Source organism: Dendrobates tinctorius, unplaced genomic scaffold (genome assembly GCF_039654945.1).
Source record: "Dendrobates tinctorius isolate UK_male_01 unplaced genomic scaffold, ASM3965494v1 ptg000177l, whole genome shotgun sequence".
Taxonomy (NCBI): Eukaryota; Metazoa; Chordata; class Amphibia; order Anura; family Dendrobatidae; genus Dendrobates; species Dendrobates tinctorius.
Genome location: NW_027361844.1, coordinates 12010964 through 12035796, shown reverse-complemented (window position 1 = coordinate 12035796; position 24833 = coordinate 12010964). Strand labels below are relative to the sequence as shown.

Genomic DNA, 24833 nt, shown 5'->3' with positions numbered 1-24833 from the left:
GTATCCACATTAAAACTGGATGAAGGGTTTAGGAGTTTCAGCTCCTTAACATGTGCCACCCTGTTTTTAAAGGGAACAAAAGTAATTGGACAATTGACTTCAAGGCTATTTCATTAATATTATTATTATTATTATTATTATTATGCATTTATATAGCGCCATTTATTCCATGGCGCTTTACATGTGAAAAGGGGAAATATAGACAAGTATAGTAAACATTTGTAAGACAATGGACACACAAGTACATAAGGAGAGGGGACCCTGCCCGTGAGGGCTCACAGTCTACAGGGATGGGTGAGGATACAGTAGGAGAGGGTAGAGCAGGTCGTGCTGTGGTTCAGTAGACCGAGGATCATTGCAGGCTGTAGGCTTGTCGGAACAGGTGAGTCTTCAGGTTCTTCTTGAAGGTTTCCGTTGATGGTGAGAGTCTGATGTGTTGCGACAGGGAGTTCCAGAGTATGGGGGAAGCACGGGAGAAGTCTTGTATTCGGTTGTGGGAAGAAGAGATTAGGGGGGAGTAGAGAAGGAGATCTTGAGATGATCGAAGGTTGCGTGCGGGTAGGTACCTAGAGACCATGTCACAGATGTAAGGAGGAGACAGGTTGTGGATGGCTTTGTATGTCATGGTCAGGGTTTTGAATTGGAGCCTCTGGGCGATAGGAAGCAAGTGAAGGGCCTGGCATAGGGGGGAGGCTGGGGAATAGCAGGGAGACAGGTGGATTAGTCGGCCAGCAGATTGTAGGATGGACTGGAGGGGAGCCAGAGTGCTAGAGGGGAGGCCAGAGAGTAGGAGGTTGTAGTAGTCGAGGCGGGAGATAAGAGCATGCACTAGTGTTTTTGTGGTTTCGTGGTTGAGGAATGAGCGGATCCGGGAAATATTTTTGAGTTTGAGGCGGCAGTAGGAGGTGAGGGCTTGGATATGTGCTTTGAAAGAGAGCGCAGAGTCGAGGATCACCCCAAGGCACCGAGCGTACGGGACTGGGGAAAGAGAGCAGCCGTTGACATGGATGGATATGTCTGGTGGAGGGGTTGAGTGAGATGGGAGAAAGATGATGAATTCTGTTTTGTCCATGTTCAGTTTGAGAAAGCGAGCAGAGAAGAAGGCTGAGATATCAGACAGACATTGTGGGATTTCATTCAGTAAGGAGGCGAGGTCGAGTCCAGATAGGTAGATCTGCGTGTCATCGGCATAGAGGTGATACTGCAAACCATGGGATTCTATGAGCTGTCCCAAGCCGAAGGTATAGATGGAGAATAGTAGGGGTCCTAGGACAGAGCTTTGGGGAACACCGACAGACAGGGGCGAGGTGAGGAGGTGGTGTGTGAGAGGGAGACACTAAAAGTTCGGTCTGTTAGGTATGATGAGATCCAGGATAGGGCCAGGTCTGTGATGCCAAGAGATGAGAGTCTGTAGCAGGAGGGAATGATCTACAGTGTCGAAGGCAGAGGACAGGTCCAGGAGAAGGAGGACAGAGTAGTGTCGCTTGCTCTTGGCGGTTAGTAAGTAGTTAGTGAATTTAGTTAGGGTAGTTTCAGTTGAGTGATGCGGTCGGAAGCCAGATTGTAACCGGTCAAAGAGGGAACAGGAGGAGAGGTGGGAGGACAGTTCAAGATATACATGCTGTTTCAGTAGTTTTGAGGCGTAAGGGAGAAGAGATATTGGGCGATAGTTAGACACAGAGGATTGGTCAAGGGAGGGCTTTTTGGGAATGGGTGTGATTGAGGCATGTTTGAAGGATGAGGAAAAGACATCATTTGTAAGTGAAAGGTTGAAAAGTTGTGTTAGAGATGGGATGAGGACTGTGGCCAAGTTAGGGATGAGGTGAGACGGGAGTGGGTCGAGGGCACAAGTGGTGAGGTGTGATCTTGACAGAAGGGTGGAGAGCTGATCTTCTGTCATGGTGGAGAAGCTGGCTTTTGCAGAACAGGGCTGAGCGGCTAAGAGGGGCATTGGGGGCTGGGGGCAAAAGTTTTGTCTGATCATGTCGATCTTCTGCTTAAAGAAGGAAGCAAAGTCTTCGGCAGAAATGAGAGGAGAGGGAGGAGGTGCTGTGGTATGGAGTAGAGAATTGAAAGTGTTGAAGAGCTGTTTAGGGTTGTGAGACAGGGAGGAAATGAGAGATGCGAAGTAAGTTTGTTTTGCAGCAGAGAGCGTGGACTTAAAGCTGACAAGGGACTGCTTGTATGCGTTGAAGTGCTCAGTAGAATGGGTTCTCTTCCATCTCTGCTCAGCGGCCCTGGAAACCCGTCTCAATTCTTTGGTCAGGCTGGTTAGCCAGGGCTGCCTGTTGATTGTTCGAGTTTTGCTCTTCGTGCGGGGGGCAGCCGAATCAAGCGTTGCTGTTATTGTGGTGTTATAAAAGGTTGCAGCAGCATCTGTGTCATGAAGGGAAGCTATGTCTGTAAGAGGGAGAAGGGATTCAGAGAGTGATTGTAAATTGAGGTGTTTGAGATTCCTGCGAGGGTGAGCAAGTTTATGGAGCGGGGGTTGCGCAGTAGGAGAGGAGAGGGAGGAGAATGTCAGTAGGTTGTGGTCAGACAGGGGGAGGGGTGAGTTATTGAGATTAGTGAGGGAACGGAGACGGGTGAAGATAATGTCCAGTGTGTGACCATCTTTGTGAGTGGCTGCAGAGGACCATTGAGTGAGGCCAAGGGAAGCCGTGAGTGATAGAAGTTTAGAGGCAGCCGGGGTGGAGGTGTCAATGGGGATGTTGAAGTCGCCCATGATGATGATGGGGATGTCAGCAGAAAGGAAATAGAGTAGCCAGGTGGTGAAGTGGTCGAGAAAGGTGGAGATGGCTAGTTCTGGGGGGCGGTAGATGACAGCCAGTTGGAGGTTGGAGGGGGAATAGATGCGGACGGAGTGCACATCGAATGAGGGAAGAGCAGCGGAGGGTGGCAAAGGAATTGGGGTAAAGGTGCAGGTATCAAACAGGAGCAAGCCAACTCCTCCACCACGTTTGTTGCTGGGGCGAGGGGTGTGAGAGAAATGGAATCCGGCATAGGAAAGCGCAGCTGGAGAGGCTGTGTCAGAGGAAGTGAGCCAGGTTTCAGTGATGGCGAGGAAGGAGAGTATTTTGGTGATAAAGAGGTTATGGATAAATGATAGCTTGTTGCAGACAGAGCGTGCGTTCCATAGGGCTCCAGGTAAGGGGGTTGAGGGAGTGGGGGCTGGATGAATGGGTATGAGGTTATCATGGTTGCGAAGATGTGTAGAGGATCGTGGCAGGGTGGTAGAAGTGAGTGTAGGGAAGTGTTGAGGAGGGCAAGGATTTGGGGATACGTCGCCAGCAATAAGGAGTAGTAGACAGAGCATTAGAAGGTGGGAGCAGGATAGGACATGATGTGGCGGTGTGTGTCTGGAGAAAAAGGATTGTATGTGAAGGAACAGTTGTGACGAAGAGGTGAGATGGCCTGGAAGGATGGAGGGGGAAATGTCAAGTTCCTTACTGGGTGGAGGGATTGCAGGAGTTAGGGAGAAATAGAGTAGTATGGGGGTGATAGTAAAAAGAAGGCAAAACGTTGTGGTGTTATAGTCCGTTACCTTACAGTCAATTTCAGTCCAATTCAAGTCTAATTCAAAGTACTTATGGGTCACCCCTCACACCCAGGGCTGTGGGGTACTCGGTACCGGGCCGGTGTCAGGGGGAATGTGTCACAGCAGCGATGACCCGGTCCGTGGCCCTGGGCGCCCAATATCAATGGCGGTGATGTTAATGGTGTTAAAGTTTATTGGAATCGTTCGTGACGCCACCCATGGTGTTTGGCAAGTAAGATGTTGAGCAAACGCTGCATACAGATCCGCTGGGACTGATGGTGTGGTGCAGCAAAGATGGTGTAGCTCCCCACAGGTGGAGCTGTAGTCCCAGGGCAGTGTAGGTGCAATGGATGAGGAGAGGTGCAGAAAGGTATAGAGGCTGGTACCCAGGTGTAGCGGTGCTGGAATAACTGGAGTACACCAGAGTATGCGGTTCCAAAGCTTTACTCACTCTTTGCAGTTCACACAAATGCCTGCCTCCGCACCGTGTTCTTCGGGTCAGGGCCCCAGCCAACCTCCAGGCAGGATAGGATTCTCCCCTCCACACTCTGCCAATATGTACCTTACTGAACGACTCCTCCAATGCGCCTTTAGGGTGCGAAGCACTCCAGTACTTAGTTACCCTGGAATGCCTCTCTCTAGGTGTGTTCCTAGTCTCTTCTTGTATGACAGACAGCTGTAGCCTGCTTCGGGGACTCCTCTCTGCGTCCCGGCTCACTATCCAGTTGCTGTTGTGTCCCAAGTCTATGATGGGAGTAAGGCGTTAGTGGCTCACTACTCCTCCGGTGTCATTTGCCGGGCATAAAGATCCAATCAACCTCAGGGACCGGGCCCTGGCCTTTGCGCTCTGGACTGGAAGGGTTCTCTCTCTTTCTCAACCTGCTTCCCACCGTCCTTCTATTCTCCTTCGTTCCGATCTGTTCTATCTCTCTCTTACGGAATCTGTAGTCTCCAGTCTACGTCTCCTTCCTTCTGTTCCTTTCCCGTGCCAGCTGGCTCAGGTCACTGAGGCAGCTGCAGCACTCCTTCCTCCATCCCTCTTCCAGGGATCCTCACTCCTGTCTGAGTGACTTCCTTTCTCTCTCACCCTCTGTCAGACTGACCTCCTTCTCTGGGACTCACCCCAGACTGCCCTGAAATCCTACACCTTCCCTCTCTTTTATATCTAACTCCACCCGCCTCCCCAGCACCTCCCATGTTACGAAGCCAGGGACCACAAAAGGCACCCTATGACCTTTCCAGCATAAAACATGGATGGGTCCCTGCTGAACTATCCTGTGTGTGGGGTTGCAGGTGTTGGAATGCGAAAGGGAGTTCCCAGCCTACCTGGATGGTGGGGTACCACACCTTAGGAGAAGGTGCTGTACCTCTGTGGTGACTGAAGCCTCAGGGGCGCCACATACCCCCCGTTAAACACAGCACGTCCGCGGGCTGCAAGACAACAAAAGCACAATACAGGAACACACAAAAATTTTAAATGCTGTTTAACAATACTTATCTAATCTTCCTATTGTAGGAGGCACATTTCTTAAACGTTACTAAGAGGCTAACTTCCTATCTTAGTATCAAAAATGTTCTTTAAGTGCAATTCCTAGTTCAAAGTGCAATTATTCTTTCTCTCTCTTTCTACTGGACGCAAGACACTGACCATCTGTACTTGGCCTGTCACCTGTCACTTTCAATTCTTTATTCTTTATTCAATTCTCATATTCTATCTCAAAACTTTTCTAGTTTTCTGTATCAAACATGCTATAAAAGACATTTACTTTTCACAAGACACAACATTATCAAATACGTCATCATAAAACATTCAAAGATTCTTGCAAAGTGCTGAACACTGCTCCCAGCCAGGATTTATTGCAGTGTCCCTTGAGGTAGACATCATTCTTCGAAAAGTGTCCATTCAAAAACATCATCTTCGCAAAGTGTCTTTGTGTAACCATTATCTTCACAAAAGGATCCTGTCACGGTCACGTGTGTCTGGACGCAGATGTTTCCGCAAGGCGAACCCATAACACACGTGACCCTGGATACACCGCCTCCAGTGGGGCGCATTTAAATAATAAAACGTGCAGGTGGATACGCCGCCTCCACCTGGCGAATTTAGGTATTACAAGTTATACAATAATCAAATAATAAAGGGGGAACCTGGGTAACTTTAACAATGGTGGGCCCTGCGATAGGGAATGGGGGACATGGAGACCTCCTAAGCTCCCCTGAGCCAGTGTCCCTGCACTCCTTACGTTCCCTATACAGGCTCCGCACCTGTCGCCGCACGCGTACCTTAAAACCCTTGCTCACCCTGACCCTAAACCCTCACTAGGGAATAGGTCGGTGCGGAGACTAATCCCACCACTGCACTAACAACACACATGAGGAAAGGAGACAATACAGGGGAAACACCACTTAGCTTTGCTCTGTTGCGTACGCTCCTAGCAACAGAGCCCACCACCTGCGTGCATCTTCTCCTCCACCTGGATCCATCACCATAACAGGATCCTTCACCTTAGTGCAGCCTTGGAGCAGAGTCCACCACCAGTTGCTGCTGCTTAGTAACAGAGTCCCCAAGATGAGTCCAGCTTCTGCCACGAAGTCAAGCATGCTTGAGTCCAGCTCAGCAGCCAAGTCCCACATGGTGAGTGCCACTCTCCATAGTCGCCACTCCACCAGTCCATGCAGACACTTCCCGCCGACACCATCACTGCGACCCCACCACGCCATGCCAGCCCTTCGTCCAGACACCATAGCTGAAACATGTCCCCCCTGGCTAAGCTGCGCAGGACTCCTCTCCAGCTCCATCCTTCCACCAGGCTCTCAAACTCAGAGTGAACACAATCTCACAATATCACAGGCAGTGATTGCACACCCCTAGCACACCTTTATAGGGTGTCACACCTGATACATAATTACGTGCACAAAAACCTAAAGTGCAATACCACTAACCACCACCGGGGACAGTCAAGACACCTTGGAACTTTCCAAAGTAAAAAAAGTTCACCCAGTGCAATTTAAAACTGTCAGATCATGACAGATCCTATATGTAAAACCAAGAAAGGGCACCTAAAGAGGTGCAAACTATGTACAATAAAGTTTTGGACCAATCAGCGTCTATGATCTCTCCAGTTCCATTTGTAGAAAAATGCTGCCAATCAAAAGCAAGGCAAGAAAAGTGCTACCGGAAAAACATGATAGCAAAACAAGGCACAACTGGTGCAAATAACCCTCCTGGTTAACGAGAGTTACTGTAAATTTTCTAGTGCTGGTCCCCTCCTGGGGTTGGTATCCCCGTCCCAGACAAGATCTAGCACGACCTGACCAGCCGCTGCAACCGTGGTGCACCCCAGGGCCTTCCCAAGTGTGAGGACATCGAACGTACCTGGGGCCTCCTGGCGGTGTGATCTCTGCTCCGGTGCAGCGGCGGCAGTCACCGCAGATGTAGGCCCCTCCTGGGCGTGCGGCCTGCTCAGTCTCCATAAAGACTCCTGCCTCAGTCGCAGACGGCACGTCAGCTGGGCGATTTTGTCCTCCAGCTGCTGGCGGTTCATCTCTGTGATCGGGTCAGAGCCTTCAGCCATGGCGCCGGGGAGATCCGTTTCCCTGCGCTCCGCAGGCCTCCTTCCCTCACTCTCCAAAATGGAGTTCTCGCGTTCTTCCTGCTCCGCCCTTCTGCTCGCCACTGGCTTCCTCTGCCCCTCCTTCCGGGGGTGGCGTCTTCTTCCAGCGCCTCCATACCAAGTCAGTATACGAACCCTTCGGGGGGTGGGCCATGCATCTTTCACATAGTAATTCAGGCAGGGAAGGCCCAAGACTCTTCGCGGTCTTTTCTTAGGACCTCCCATCTCTTCACGCCCTTCTTCTCCATGCCAGCGGCCATTTCTAATGTCCATTTTACAGTCTATTAAATTTGGTCTTTTGCACATTTTCAAAAGTTGTAAATCCAAGGCACACAGAACCCGATGGTATCGGGTCTCGTCATCCTGTTCGTGACGCCAAAATTGGGTCACCCCTCACACCCAGGGCTGTGGGGTACTCGGTACCAGGCCAGTATCAGGGGGAATGTGTCACCGCAGCGGTGACCCAGTCCGTGGCCCTGGGTGCCCAATATCAATGGCGGTAATGTTAATGGTGTTAAAGTTTATTGGAATAGTTTGTGACGCCACCCGTGGTGTTTGGCAAGTGAGATGTTGAGTCAACGCTGCATGCAGATCCACTGGGACTGATGGTGTGGTGCAGCAAAGATGGTGTAGCTCCCCACATGTGGAGCTGTAGTCCCAGGGTAGTGTAGGTGCAATGGATGAGGAGAGGCGCAGAATGATATAGAGGCTGGTACCCAGGTGTAGCGGTGCTGGAATAATTGGAGGACACCAGAGTATGCGGTTCCAAAGCTTTACTCACTGTTTGCAGTTCACACAAATGCCTGCCTCCGCACCGTGTTCTTCGGGTCAGGGCCCCAGCCAACCTCCAGGCAGGATAGGATTCTCCCCTCCACACTCTGCCAATATGTACCTTACTGAACGTCTCCTCCAATGCGCCTTTAGGTGCGAAGCACTCCAGTACTTAGTTACCCTGGAATGCCTCTCTCTTGGTGTTCCTAGTCTCTTCTTGTATGACAGACAGCTGTAGCCTGCTTCGGGGACTCCTCTCTGCGCCCCGGCTCACTATCCAGTTGCTGTTGTGTCCCAAGTCTATGATGGGAGTAAGGCGTTAGTGGCTCACTACTCCTCCGGTGTCATTTGCCGGACATAAAGACTCAATCAACCTCGGGGATCGGGCCCTGGCCTTTGCGCTCTGGACTGGAAGGGTTCTCTCTCTTTCTCAACCTGCTTCCCACCGTCCTTCTATTCTCCTTCGTTCCGATCTGTTCTATCTCTCTCTTATGGAATCTGTAGTCTCCAGTCTACGTCTCCTTCCTTCTGTTCCTTTCCCGTGCCAGCTGGCTCAGGTCACTGAGGCAGCTGCAGCACTCCTTCCTCCATCCCTCTTCCAGGGATCCTCACTCCTGTCTGAGTGACTTCCTTTCTCTCTCACCCTCTGTCAGACTGACCTCCTTCTCTGGGACTCACCCCAGACTGCCCTGAAATCCTACACCTTCCCTCTCTTTTATATCTAACTCCACCCGCCTCCCCAGCACCTCCCGTGTTACGAAGCCAGGGACCACAAAAGGCACCCTATGACCTTTCCAGCATAAAGCATGAATGGGTCCCTGCTGAACTATCCTGTGTGTGGGGTTGCAGGTGTTGGAATGCGAAAGGGAGTTCCCAGCCTACCTGGATGGTGGGGTACCACACCTTAGGAGAAGGTGCAGTACCTCTGTGGCGACTGAAGCCTCAGGGGCGCCACACTTTGAAATTAGTACTTTGAAATTGATGGAGCCGGACAGGTTTGGGCAATCCCTTCGTTATGTAATTCTCAATTACGTAAGCAGATAAAAGGCCTGGAGTTGATTTAAGGTGTAATGCTTGCATTTGGAAGGTTTTGCTGTGAATGAAACTTGTGGTCAAAGGAGCTCTCCATGCAGGTGAAACAAGCCATCCTTTAGATGCAAAAACAGAAAAAACCCATCCGAGAAATTGCTACAACATTAGGAGTGGCAAAATCTACAGTGTGGTACATCCTGAGAAAGAAAGCACTGGTGAACTCATCAATGCAAAAAGACCTGGGTGCCCATGGAAGACAACAGTGGTGGATGTTCGCAGAATAATCTCCGTAGTGAAGAGAAACCCCTTCACAACAGCCAACCAAGTGAACAACACTCTCCAGGAGGTAGGCGTATCAATATCCAAATCTACCATAAAGAGAAGACTGCATGAAAATAAATACAGATGGTTCACTGCACAGTGCAAGCCACTCATAAGCATCAAGAATAAAAAGGCTAAACTGGACTTTGCTAAAAAACATCTAAAAAAGCCAGCACAGTTCTGGAAGAACATTCTTTGGACAGATGAAACCAAGATAAACCTCTACCAGAATGATGGAAAGAGAAAAGTATGGCGAAGGCGTGGTACAGCTCATGATTCAAAGCATACCACATCATCTGTAAAACACGGCGGAGGCAGTGTGATGGCTTGGGCATGCATGGCTGCCAGTGGCACTGGGTCACTAGTGTTTATTGATCATGTGACACAGGACAGAAGCAGCCAAATGAATTCTGAGGTATTCAGAGCCATACTGTGTGCTCAGATACAGCCAAATCCAGCCAAACTGGTCGTCGTTTCATACTACAGATGGACAATGACCCAAAACATAAAGCCAAAGCAACCCAGGAGTTTATTAAAGCAAAGAAGTGGAATATTCTTGAATGGCCAAGTCAGTCACCTGATCTCAACCCAATTGAGCATGCATTTCACTTGTTAAAGACTAAACTTCAGACAGAAAGGCCCACAAACAAACAGCAGCTGAAAACCACCACACTGAAGGCTTGGCAGAGCATCAAAAAGGAGGAAACACAGTGTCTGGTGATGTCCATGAGTTCAAGACTTCAGGCAGTCATTGCCAACAAAGGGTTTTCAACCAAGTACTAGAAATGAACATTTTATTTACAATTATTTAATCTGTCCAATTACTTTTGGTCCCTTTAAAAACAGGGTGGCACATGTTAAGGAGTTGAAACTCCTAAACTCTTCATCCAATTTTAATGTGGATACCCTCAAATGAAAGCTGAAAGTCTGAACTTCAACTGCATCTGAATTGTTTTGTTTAAAATTCATTGTGGTAATGTCTAGAACCAAAATTAGAAAAATGTTGTCTCTATCCAAGTATATATGGACCTAACTGTACATGTGTCTGCATCTTTCCCTACGCTCCTTTCCACGTCCTCCAGTACAATACGGGCTAACAGCGCCTTTGGCGGTACCGCAGCATCCTCCTTGTCCTGAAACTCTATGTATTTGGGGATTCCCTCGTCTGTTTCACCCCGGATCAGAGGGCATCAGCCCATGCAAATGTGTCACCCCAGGAGTCTGGTTACCACTGTGGCATTGCCTCCCTCCCAGGGGGTGATGTCATGCCTGGAAGCAAGGAGGAGTTCCCTGTTCAGGTAACATCAGCATTCACCACTTTTCCTGGCTCCAGACCAGGAGGGGGAGCTTAAAACCTGGTTTTAGGGGAGCTTCCCTATTAGTTGTGGCCTAGAGACAAGGTTGGTCAGTCAGTGGTGGGTACTGGAAAAGTGAGGTGCTTGTCCACAGACAAGAGTTGCAGTTGAAGTCAGAGAAGAGTTATAGAGGAAGAGAGTAGTCTAGGAAAAGCTGAGGAGTGGAGCTGTGACCAAGCTCACCCCAGAACAGGGCACTAGAACCGGAGTCCGTGGCTGCACGGGTACAACAGTCCCAGCAGCTAAATCAGGAGGGCAGGGAACTGCAGGTTCCATGGCCCATCAGACACTCGGGGCACAGCAGCATATCAGAGCCCTGAGCCACCACAAAGGAGCGACACCTGCAATAGGCTCAAGGTGTCTGCCATATTGGCAAGTACAGGGACCATAAGGAACAGAGGCTCGAGCATAGCTTTAAGCAGCAAGGACCTCAGAGAGCAGTGCAGCAAGGAGGCCTCCAACTCCGTCTGGCTTAGGGGACCCTAGATTGCTTCCAGGCTGTCCGGAACTCAATTTCCATCTGTTAGCAGTGCTCCGGTCTGCATTCCAAACCATCAAGTAAAGGTAAATGAAACTACAGTTCATGTGTCTGCAGTTATTCATTATTCCCTCCATACTGCACCCCAACGTCACTATCCCTTATAAGAACTATAACTGCCCTGGGGCCTAGTTCTACCCGTGGAGAGCTGTAACAACTCTGCTGCATCACCAACTGCACAAGCAGTCTCCTTAGGCAGCGTCGGCCATCCCCTTATTGCCGAACACCACGGGTGGCGTCATGAATTAATACCCTACAAACTTTCCTCCTCATTTATTTTAATGGATGCCCAGGGCAATAGACTGAGTACCCCATGGCCCTGTGGGACACACCACAATGACCTGCCACATATTAGACAATCTGCACCCTGTACTCTTCCTGGACCACTTTTTTTCTTCTCCTTCAGACTACAGCAACACTGATACTTAATACTGTTCTTCTGGCCTGGGGACCCCCGAATGGCTGGGCTTCACTGCTTCTTTAACGTTATGTGACTGCTGTGGCGTCCTGGCTTTTAACCCATGTGGCGCCCGGGACCTTCTGACTCTACATCAACATCTGCACTTCCTTACCACACAACAGTCCCTCCTATAGTTAGCTATTCCCTATGCTACATTCTAGCTAAAAACTCTGTAAACTAAAATGCCCCCATCTAGTGGCCAATCTTGTAACTGTACTTACCCTATTCCCTAACCATAGCAACACAAAGGTACACAACGTCAAATATACATTTAGCAGATACCATTATACATGAATATACATATATACACTTTTATGTACGGTACCGGGAAGAGAAAGTAACAAAGGGGAATAGCACAAATATAGCATACCCTTTACAATCTGACTTCACATTACTTAATTTCAGCTATACAAATGGAAAAAAACAACTTAAGACCTCATTCACATGTCCAATTTTTACGTATGAGTGCTATCCAGATAGCACTCGTGCTTGTGATAGTTTATGAGACTATTTACATGTCTGTGATTCTTTTGTGAACTGAGGGGTCTTTGGAAAATCGTGGAGACATGTCCGATTTTGATTCTATGCTCGGGTCAAAATCGTCAGTCCAAGTCAATGGCGCATCACACTGTGGTTCGATTTTCAAAGACTGAGAGAATGGAGAAGGTGGAGAAAATATTTTTTCTGCTTCTCCACACACTAGAAAATTGGATGATACTCAGTCCACATTCTGATCAAATACTGATCAAACTCTGATTTCTTTCACGTGGAAAAATCGGACATGAATGAGGCCTAAAATTGTAAATTTTTAATACCATGACATTAAATTCATCTTTTAATCTACTGTTTGCAGAACCCAGGGAATTTTGCTGAATCGGACTGTGATTCCTCAGAAGCAGAATGTTCTGATGCAACTGTACGAACCAACAACCCTGGCAACACTTCCACCTGGTGAATTCACTCTGCCAAGAACAGTATTTCATAGCCCATACATATGCCAATTCTGAACTTCTCCACACCAGAAATGTAAAGGCCACTACTCATTCCCTTAAGTCTTTTGAGATAACCTTTCCATTATTAAGTGAGAAGCAGCAAATTATTGCAAAGCAATATGTTGTTGGTTCTCCTGTCCAATTCTAAGAATAGAGATAACCGATGTCTGCAATAATGAGAGTCCAAAGACTTGTGGGAGACCCCTCCACAAAATGAACAAGCTTCACAATGGAAACAAGTCTCTCTATGTATGGCAGGGATAAATATTTTAACAAACTAAGGTACTGTAAAATTTCATATTTATTTTATTTTTGTGCTTGTTAGATCCTTTTTACTGTATGATAGGCCTAAAAGAGAAAGGTATAATAGCACTAAAGTAATGGATCACTGGGAAGAGCATTCATTTCTGATGGACATGTAAATGCCTAGAAGATCTGCTGCTGTTTTATTTTTTAGGGACCAAATGGTTTTTTTTTTCCTTCAAAGAGGTAGTCTTAAAAGTATGCCCTGAAGGGTTACACATGCTTGAGAACAAAGATAAGAATGCTATGGACATAGAGGATTTGCTTATGTCTGCTAGAATAGCTGCATGATCCTCCACATAGAATAAGAGTTGCTGGATACAAGTATGAGGATAAAAGCAGCAAGAGACTGAAAATGTTATTAATTACCTGGTAAAAAAAAAGCAGAAACCACTCTGGGTGGTTCCTCACTCAACAGAACTGATCACTGAGAAGTCAACTTTGTTCTCTATAAATTCCCAGAAACTTTCTGTGGGTAACACCATTTCACCCTTCAAACTGAAACCTGGATGAACAGAAGTGCAGAATTCCTCAATCTCTAGTAAATGTTTTGGTTCAAACTTTTACAAACTCTGTTCGAAGACACCAGCACTTGGAAACATCTCCCATGATGTCTATTGTTTTTTTCTGATCCTGTAAACATATGAAATTCAGGGAGTAGAGAGGTCACCTGCCACCCCGCTCAGGAGAGTTCCCAGCCATTGCTCCTATGTCTCATAGTAGTGACCTTCCCTCTCTCTTAGATACATCTGTCCCCCATACTAATTGACATATGTCATTTTCAATGCACCTTTCCAAATCACCTAAAAGCACATGATGGAAGAGAAATAGGAGGGGAAGGCCTCCTTTACTCTCTGATGTGGATTATCAAAGAGCTAATTCCAGTGTGGTACATATGGTCGCACTCCCAGCTGCACTGCATGGTACCAGAGAAGAAGCCATGTATGCCGGAGAATATTTCCAACCAAATTCTTCTGATTCTCAAAGTTTGCACAACCAGCAAAAATCACGTATGCAACCTACTCAGCTTGAAAATGAACTTCTTTTAGCCTGTACGGGTTAATTTTTTCCCAAAATATGATCCAATTACAGTAACAAACTGCACTTACATTACAGGCAAAGGAACAGAGCTCCTTATCGGCTTTTGTTAAAAATAAGACGTGTAGAGCTTTCAGAAGATCCATGCATTTGTGCAGTGAGATTTGATTTCATAGGCTGCTAACCTGCTGAACATGTCACACTTGTTACTTGTCAGAAGGGTCTTTTATTTAGGGTGATTAAACTCCAAAGTTAATTAGCCAATCAGAAAGGGTATGGCTCATCGGACCATTCTTCCATTTGTTGTATTGAAGTCTTTTTATTTTTACATGTTTTTGTTACTTTTTATGTTTGTGGGTTTTTTGTTTGTGTGAATTAAGCCATAATATTATTTCTATGGCAAGTAATTTATTTCCCTGAAAACCTCAGGATTCAGATTTACATAACCTGGAATTCAAAAGTGAACCCGATCACCTAAACACAGTGTACATGGCCATTTAGTGGACTGAATAATTCATCTGAATGAAGTCCATTAATCAAGAAAGTATCATCACTACTGAAATATATACGTGGATCATAACATAGTACACCCATATATTTCTACCGACTTGTTAGACTGGATATGATTTAACCCATTGGCTTTTTTGCACTGAGTATAGGTTCTTGGGTCTCTTTAGGATGGAGCACAACTGGGTTCTTCCCGGTGTAAGTGCCAATTCATATAAATGAATCTGGAAGCTTTATTATTTTCATTTTGTTTACACATATGTGGAAATTTAACCCCTTTGCTGCTGCATAAATATAAGAACCAACATTTAATAAAAGAAACACTGAATCATGGCAGAATAAATCTAAGAATTAGGTAAAGATTACTTATTAGAAATTTTTTTGGCACTCTAAATTATGACTTGGTGGCCATCCATTGTGAGTCTCAGCATTACTCACCTCTAAGAAACAGTGCTATATCTAGGTACTGGTAAATGAATCCCCACATACAGAGAAATGGCAGCTTTCACTATGGGGGAATGAGACTTTCTTTCTATGATCTTGGTGCTATATTATCTTTTTTAACTCTCCTAAGTATAAAGGAATGTAAAGTATATGGCCACTAACGATAGTATATCCATATAAACATGGATACATGAATCTGGGTGTTTGGTGCAGAAATATTGGCATGGCCACTGGTGTCTGTGGATTAACACTCTAGTTTGGTCCAATTCTGTCCATGATAAAAATTAGTGCAAGCTAAGGTCAAGCGTAGCCCATTTCAACTAATCCATTTCTGCTGTCATTTTCTTAGTGCAGTTTGGAATGTATAAGAAGCAATCTAGATCCTATGGGCATCCACTTTCTGCACTAGCTTTGATTAACAAGAGTCAATGGTGCAAATTTACTAATGTGATTGCGCCTAGACCTTGACAAAATCTGCAGCAAAATTTAGTCAATTTTGCCACATAACCTTGCCTTATGTTTAATTATAATTTACCATTATTATTACTATTTATTATACATTTTAGAATTTTTTGCGCCTCATTTGACAAGGAGACCTAGAGGGGAGAGGCTTAAAGTGTGACGACATGCAATTAAATTTTAGATATGTTCACGCTGTGTCTTCTTGCGCCAATTTTTGAGCAGGTCAACGAAGAAAAATGCCACTTGGGGTTTACAAAAATTCAGAGAAAAGGAGATATTCCTGAAGTATCATTTGTTTGAAAACCAGACTTTTATTGACTACTGGAAAAAGACGCAGTGTGAGCATAGTCTTAGACAACAAGAAGTGGCAAAAAAAAAAGCCAACCAATAGGTGGCGGAAAGTGTCTAATTATGCACCAAATTTGTCATCCAGCATGAGCCACTGTCATAAAGTTGGTGCATTTTCAGACTGTCTAGTCTAAGTTTGCACTGACGTAAAATTGGACAGAATTAGTAATGTACTTTTATGCTTTATTCAACAATATCAGTGTTTATTTTTCTGCAGCAATTGGGTTAAATGTATAATTAAGGCTAGTTTCACACTAGCGTTTTTGAGCGCAGCGACGGCCTGCGCACGGCCGCTGCTAAGCCCCGCCCCCTGCCGGGCCTCCACCGGTAGCTCCGCCTACCGGCGCATGACGCTGCATGCGCCCTGCGTCCCCTATCTTTATCACTGGGGGCGCAGGCCGTGCGCAGTATGCATTTGGCGGCGCATGCGTCCTTTTGACGGTGCGCCGACCTGCGCCAAACGCAACCTGCTGCAGTTTGGTTGCGCCGGCGCACCGTCAAAAAGGTGCATGCGCCGCCAAACGCATACTGCGCAGGCCCCAGTGATAAAGATAGGGGACGCAGGGCGCATGCAGCGTCATGCACCGGTAGGTGGAGCTACCGGCGGAGGCACGGCAGGGGGCGGGGCTTAGCGGCGGCCGTGCGCAGGCCGTCGCTGCGCTCAAAAACGCTAGTGTGAAACTAGCCTTAGATTGTGGCAGACAACTGCGAGTATTAAGTTTTGTGTAGCACCTTAGGACGAATGAAGGGAAATGTTTTATTGTTATGGGAAACAGTATTTTATGAAGTTAAATTATTTAATTTTCTCATGTAGCCGGACTACATTAAGATTTTAAGTTATGCAACATTTAATTATTATTATTATTTCTGTAATGATTTGTTTTCTGTGGATCGGAATGTCTCTGTGTGTATCATTGGCAGCACAATAATTCTTTTGTGTCATAAGGGAACAAATGGGTTTTGAGATCAATCAAAATGTTTACTGATTTGAGTTCAGAGTGATCACTGGATTTCTAATTCCAGGAATGGGCCCTAAGATCAGAAACCAACTATTTCTCAGTTGCCATAAAGGTTTGGAGATACAGCAGGGGGTTTTCATATGCAGCTACTGTATACTGTATCTAATCTGATGTTATAGACTCCTTATCAGATGACTATAATATCTTCCTAAAGTGGAAAATACCTTTTAATATTTAAGGGGGCATCTGCCTAGTACATCGCTCAGTCACGTAACCTATTGGTGGGTGCAGTCCTCTTCTTGGGACACATTTGTATGCACAAGAACTGATAACTGCTGCCAAGAACAGCTCATACAGGATTTTATTAGGTATTTTTCCATCGCACTATAGTTACATTATTGCAGGGGAATCTATATGCACTTCCATAAAAACACCATGCCAGGAATTGGCTGATTGTAAGCCCTGGCCGCTTATTTTAGGAAATCGCTAATAAAATAGAGACTAATTTGATGGACCTGCACCTACCGAAAAATAATAAGTGCCCCAAATTGTGATCATAGGTCTGATTTATATGAATATGCCTTAGGTTAAATTCTTTTTGCTCTGTGCTTACATTTCTTAGGGGTTTTGGAAACTGTCATGTTGAACTTATAGGCCAATGCATGCAACCATATAAATTATTGAATAATGCAGTTTTACGCTATTTTTCAATACCGAAGGGATGTAGCCTGTTGTATTGCAGTCAAACGTGTGCCTAAAACTCTCCCCTGAATTTTGGTAGATATATTGGGAAATTTGATTGACGGTCCAATGAGTTTAGACTCCCAACAGTAAGATTTACTTTTCAGCAGTGCAACACAATCTGTAGCCTGCAGGTGGCAGCACACTAAGCATAATGCCTGCAAAGTTGTGGCTGAAGGATTTGTACGGACACGCTGCATATGACTCCCAATGCTGTATGTCCTTTCCTATACATCTCCATAAAATAACATTCCTACACTTTCTTGCTAATTAACCATAGTTCTGTGTAGCATCTCTAGTTGTGTATTACCCAGATCTCACGTGTCTAATTCTCTCGTTTTACATCATGTTTTCGCTGTGTGGGTACATCATTGGGGAAGCGGAGCGCTGCACGGATTAGGCCGTACGAAGATTTGGGGCATGGATGATGTAGATACCAGATCTCCCCTTTACTGCAGGCTTTTTGAAACATGACATTATATACTGCTGTCCTGAAAGATCCCTGTATATGTCCGCTAGGTCTTCACCATGAGCTACAAGCAGCACATTCCTCTACTAGCGATGACAGCGTTCTCTGTGTAAAGCCATTGTCATTATTTGTGACATAACCTTCTTTTCTTGCCTTTTTCTTTCCGGATCACCTTGTACATTCGTCTTTGGACCAGCCTGAGCTTTTCTTCTTGTTGTTTGTATGGGGATGGGAAATCAGAATGAATATCAAAAGCAAACAAATGCATGGAATAAAAAGCCAGTGTACCTTACCAAGTCGTGCGCCTCTTTATTATCAAGCTACTCATTTAAACATTACTTACTACTAATATCCAGAACGGTCTGCACCCACGATAAAAGGAGACGTAAAATATACATGAACAGAAAAAAATGACGTGCATAGCAACTGCCATGAAACCGTCTTCTCTCCATCTTTTAAGGGGTTGTCCGGTCAAAACTGATAAGTCTGCAGTCCCTGTTTGTGACTGCAGAATTATGAATCCCCCCATCAGACGCACAGTGCGCTGCGGTGATTCGCTGGTTTCTGACCAGGGAATGGAGGGTACGTATGAGTTATACATATTCCTGGCCAGTGGGTGTGTCCTCGCTCCATACACTTTTATGGAGTAAGGCCGCGCCCTCTAGTTGGACACGTCCACTAGACGAGACACCAGTAAGAACTACTACACACCCATAGAGAAGAGAAAATTTGAGACAATATTCTCAGAGTTAGTCTGTACCTTGTTCCCGGCAACACGTATCACAAGGGGCATGGGGAGAAGTTAGAATTGCCTGCTTTTTCTTAGGGGTAGGGTTGTGCAGGTTAACGTGTCACGCTGTGATCCTGAAACCCTGAGTCTTTAGCTATATCAGTCCCAGGGGCTGCTCGTTAAGACTTAGCAGCACATCACAGTCAGTGAAGCTGAGAACTGTAAACAGCTTCAGTGTACACGCACGAGGAGTCACTCGTTACGCTGTATGAGCGGCTCGCCGATAAACAATGTGCAAGTGCGGCTCCCCAATTATATATTGCACAAGAGCAGCTTCCCAAATACACACTGCACAAGTGCATCAACACAATAAACTGGGCAAGCATGGGATATACAACAACGTCCGCAAAAACCATGGAACATAATTCAAATTGTATAGGCAAGGACAACCCTAACTGAACGCAATGAAGCGTACTCCTATGACTAAGCGATAAGGTAAGATATAACAATATAAAGAGATTTTTGATAAGGAATATAGCGGTCATTTTAATGAAAAAAACGTGGCATGATGGTGTTCACCTCGTAGTTGTCTGAGGACAAGCCTGATGTCCCTGTAGATGACTCAGAAAACCGGGACATGTGAAGGGGCATAAGGAGGGATACGTGGAATGTGTCGGTGATACCTAGGTGTGGAGGAAGGGCCAGACAGTAGACCACAGGGTTAACCTGCTCTAGGACCTTGATTAGTGGACTCAACCCGCAGCCTGATGTTACGAGCGGAGAGCCACACCAAGTTGCCGGGAGCAAAGATGGCAGCGGGGTGCCGGTGTGCGTGAGCGGAGGACCTCATTCACTCCTTGGAAGCCCGGATGGCATCCTGAGTGTGGTCCCATATGTCACATGCCTCCACACCCAGTCTGCCACCCTGGGTATGGGCACAGGAACGCGCGGATCCGGGCCGTAATTAAGGAGGAATGGGGTCTGACCGTTGGAGTCGGCCACAGCTTTGTTCAAAGCGAACTCCGCCCATGGCAGCAAGGATGCCCAGTCATCCTGCCTGGCCGAGACAAAATGTCGTAAGTATGTGACCAGGGTCTGGATGGCTCTCTCTACCAACCCGTTCGTCTCAGGATGATAAGCCAAGGAGAGATTTAGCTCAATGCTGAGCAGACTACAGAGCTCCCTCCAGAACGAGATGCAAACTGGGGACCACGGTCGCTGACAATCTTGTCCGGCATGCCGTGCAGGTGGAAAACGTGCTTAATAAACAACCCTGCTAGACCCCGTGCAGAAGGTAACTGGGAGAGAGGTACCAGGTGCACCATCTTGGAGAAATGGTCAGTGACATCTCAAATGACCGTGCTGCCACTGGACGTGGGCAGTCCCACCACGAAGTCCATACCGACCATCTCTCAGGGCCTGTCTACTACCGGCAGGGGGTAAAGTAGCCCAGCGGGCTGCTGCCGAGGGGACCTATTTTGGGCACAAGAGACCCAAGCCCGAATACAGTCCCTGACGTCACGGACCATATGCGGCCACCAGTACATCCTTGCCAGAAGCTCAAAGGTCTGTTTTGTCCCAAAATGTCCACCCACCCCGGACGAGTGAGCCCAAGAGAGGACCTCCGGTCGCAGACAGGCAGGGACAAATGTCTTGCCCGGAGGTACTGTCTCAAGGGCGACCGGAGCCTCGGTCCTCAGGCTCTCGGATGGGACGATCAGCCGAGGCTCCTCCGATGACACCACGGAGCGGGAGAGAGCATCGGCCTGGACGCTCTTCTCTCCGGAGAGAAAATAGAGGGTGAAGTGGAACCGGGAGAAGAACAAGGACCATCTGGCCTGGTGAGAATTTAGCCGCTGGGCCGTCTGCAAATACACCAAGTTCTTGTGGTCGGTGAACACCTGGAAAGGGTGGCGAGCTCCCTCCAGCAGGTGTCTCCACTATGAGAAGGCCAACTTCATCGCTAGCAACTCCCTATCCCCGATGGAATAATTCATCTCCGCCGGTGTGAAGGTCTTGGAGAAAAAGAAGCATGGGTGCTTTCGACCTTGCGTGTCCTTCTGGAACAGGACCGCTCCAGCACCGACGGAAGAGGCATCCACCTCCAGAATGAAGGGTTTATCTACATCGGGGCGATGTAGAATGGGAGCACTAGCGAAATCAGTCTTAATGGAGGAGAAGGCCTTGGAGACAGGTCCAGACCACAACTTGGGATTTGCACCCTTCTTGGTGAGGGCCACCAAGGGGGCTACCAAAGTCGAGAAGTGGGGGATGAATTGGCAATAGTAATTTATGAACCCCATAAAGTGCTGCACCGCTTTGAGAGAATGGGGCTCTTGCCAATCCATCACCGCCTGTAGCTTGGCAGGATCCATAGCCAATCCCTGGGCAGAGATGATATAGCCCAGGAAAGGCAAGGACTCCTGCTCAAAGACACACTCCTAGAACTTGGCATAGAGGTAATAAACAGAGAACAAGCACAGTCATAAGGTCACAATAAAACTGAAAAATTTATTGATGCATAAAATACATACAGACAAACAAATGCAAGTGGGGGCTAGAAGATGAAAGGGTTATTCAAACCGCATGTGCGAGGCCCAGGGTAGGTTGGTAGGAAGGCAGAAAAATGATGATATCATGGCATAAAAAACATATATGCACAGTGGCAAGGTGAAAATAAATCACAGGTACAAGGCATCACCAAATGGTGCAAATAACCGGCACAAAAGGCATATGTGCATAATAGCACAGAGAAGCCTAACAAGAATGAAAATCAACGAGGCCTAAATATGCCCATAATATTCAGATGTATACAGGACAAGTAGATGTATTTTGAAAAAAACCAAGAGTACAAGTACCTGTGAAAAGAGTAGCTGCCTTCCTCCACGTCCCACCCGCCCCGACGCGAGTTTCGGCGTGCCTTTATCAAGGGGCATAGAGTACTAGGCATAGACATGGTCCTTAAATATCCCCGGACCCGGAAGCCACCATTACCGCCGGGCGGCCATCCGGTGACGTCACGAACACGAGGACGCGCTCATGCGGGCAACCGAGATCCGAGTCACGCGGGCCCCACGTGACCCGGAAGTCGGCGCACCGCTGAGCTGCGAGCCAGCGACGCGCGTCAGCAGGGGACAGGCGCATTGCAATGGGAGGTCAGGAGGCACCATAGCCAGTACTGGCAAAAGAATGGGCAAACACCGGGAGCATATAAACCATATAAAGCCTACATCCACAAACATTGTGTATAGATAAAAGGTGCATATAATACTAGGAATAGAATAGTAGAATATAGCACATTTAACAAAAGGGGAAAAAAATAGGTATATTAATCCACAATATAGCCTTAAACAAGGCTGAAAATAGTTTCCATACGGGGTACCAAAACTATACCCAAGGTATATATACACAGTCAATGGAAATGGAAATAACAACCCCAAAATATACACAATGTAAAAGAGACAACCCAAAATACGGTAAGTATAAGTGTACATGCATATGGGCAAAAGAACATATAAGTAGATATACCAAGATATAATTATCATAGATGGCAATATATATATATCCAATTGTACATACAGTAAAGACATAGTATTGTCAAATAACAAAGTATAAATACACAAAATTTTACAAAAAACCAAGATGCATGATACATGATCCATATGCATAACTATACACATATATATCCCCATACACAAGGGGGTTATTTTGACGGCTGTAGATGTAGGAGCAATATCATGTCAGTAGCCGGCGTTGAGCGTCCATAGATATAACCAGGCACGGGGAACAGTGCTCAGGAACAAAACACCTAAAACATAACAAAAAACGTATTAAAACCATATAAAACAAATACATGCGGGAGAAAAACCAACACAGTGATATGGCGACTAAAGGAATGGCGAAAAGCTGAGGTTCTCATTAAGTCCTAGTGGTTGGACAGTATCAAGAGTCCAAATCCATCTACTCTCTAGCTGACCAAGACGTTTGGACAAATTTCCACCTCTGATATTGATGTCCAAGACATCAATTCCCCGTACACGCAAAAGATCACTGTTACATTGATGGAACAGCTTGAAGTGTTTAGGGATAGTTTTGAGGGTGGTTGTTTCATCATGACCGCTGGCGGCCTGAATACCCAAAACGTGTTCTCTAATTCGGACTTTAAGTTGTCTAGTTGTCATACCCACATAGATTAAACCACATGGGCAAATGGCAAAATAGACAACGTATCTAGTGGTACACGTAATCCGTTTTTTGATTCTAAAATTTTTTGTACCGTCAGAATTGAAAAAATTATCACATCTATCAACGTTAGGGCAAGCCACACAGCGGCCACAGGGAAAACAACCACCCCCAAAAGAAGTGGTATCCAAAAACGTTTGTGGCTGTGACCCCACGTGGTGACTCCTAGTCAGGAGATCACGTAGGTTCTTAGCACGTCTAAAAGTGATCATTGGACGTTGAGGCAGAAATTTCTTAATTATGGGATCTACTTGTAAAATGGGCCATGCCCTTGTTAATGCGGCCCGAACACGATCTGAGCATGGATGATATGTAGTGATGAATCTACATAGATTCTCACCCTCAGATGACCTAACCTGTTTTTGATATAGAAGATGGTTACGATTAGAATACTTGGCCCTATGATAGGCCTTCTTAATAATCCGCCTACTATACCCACGCTCCAGGAAGCGTAGCCTTAATTCCTCCGCCCGCCTTTCAAAATCCAAGTCCGACGAACACAACCGTCTCAAGCGAAGGAACTGACCTATTGGTATGGATGCTATCATATGGTGTGGGTGGCAGGATGAAGCGTGTAATAGTGTGTTAGTAGAAGTTGGCTTACGGAAGATGTCCGTATTAACATTGCCACTCATGTCTTTAAAGATAGACACATCCAAAAAGTTAATTTTAGTACTATCCCATTCATAGGTCAAGGAGATATTCAATTCACTACTGTTGAGGCACTCAATAAATTGCGCAAGATCGATGGCCGTGCCTTGCCAGACGAACAGGATGTCATCGATATACCGCGTCCAGAAGGGGACACGGTCTATCGACACCATCCGGTCAGACTGGAAGAGGTCCCTTTCCCACAGCCCCAGGAACAGATTGGCATAGGCCGGCGCAAAGGCCGCGCCCATGGCTGTCCCCTGGAGCTGCAGGGAAAAAGGACCCCTTAAACACAAAAAAGTTGTGTGTGAGGCTGAATTCAAGCAGTTCCAGCAAGAGTCCCTTCAGACCACTCGACAGATTGGAGGTCTGAAGAAAAAATCGCACTGCGGCAATACCATCTTTATGTCTGATATTCGTATATAGGGATTCTACATCTGCTGAAACTAGCAAGGATTCACCCTCAAGGCATAGGCCATCGACCTTGCGCAAAAGTTCCCCTGTATCCTTTAAATAGGAAGGGAGAGTAATCACAAGGGGCTGGAGGTGGAAATCAATCCAACGATTGACATGCTCCAAGAAGTTACCCCTCCCTGACACAATAGGCCGACCAGGTGGCGAAGACAGATCCTTATGGACCTTCGGCAGTAAATAGAATGTGGCCACTGTGGGCTCACTAATCAGTAGTGCCGAAGCCAGCTCCTTGGTGATAATGCCGTCCCGTGTGGCCCTATTAATGATACTCTCCAATTGATTAGAATATGCGCAAAGGGGATTATACGTCAGTTTTTTTATAGCAAATGCTATTGTTCAACTGGCGATAAGCTTCCTTCTCATATAGCTTAGTTGGCCACAGGACGACATTACCACCTTTATCGGCCGGCTTCAGCACCACATCCGGAAGATTCTGGAAATGTCTAAGTCTAGCACGTTCCTCCCTGGTCAAATTATCTTCCCTAGTAAATTTAGGGATCTGGGAGAGTTCACGTGTCACCACCTGAACGAAAAGGTCAACACTAGTGCAAGTAGCCAGGGGGGGAAACTTCTTGGATCGTGGACGGATAGATGGGGGGATCTTACCTCCATCATGTTCCACCGCCAGCTCCAAGGCTCTCAAGGCCTTTTGTTCCTCCTCTGTGGGGAAAAGAACATTGTTAACATCATTAAAGAAATGCCTCTTTAACAGTAGTGACCTGGCAAATCCTTAATCGTGGCAAAAGTATTAAATTCCGGAGTAGGTGAAAAAGAAAAACCCCTACCCAAAAGAGACAGATCGGAGGGGGATAGTATATGATGACTTAGGTTAATTACCCTATTT

The 24833-nt window shown here is 46.5% G+C and overlaps 1 protein-coding gene across 3 annotated transcripts in view; it reads left to right on the top strand.

Moving 5' to 3' along the window:
- The window catches only part of MAP3K13 (mitogen-activated protein kinase kinase kinase 13), a 229474-nt gene extending 213488 nt beyond the window's left edge, over positions 1–15986 (top strand). For all 3 annotated transcript variants that reach the window (XM_073551551.1, XM_073551553.1, XM_073551552.1), the window contains exon 13: positions 12483–15986. In XM_073551551.1, the coding sequence (XP_073407652.1) occupies positions 12483–12584 (102 nt within the window). In that variant the 3' untranslated portion in view covers positions 12585–15986. The remainder of the gene's footprint in view (positions 1–12482) is intronic.
- Positions 15987–24833: the final 8847 nt, after the last annotated feature.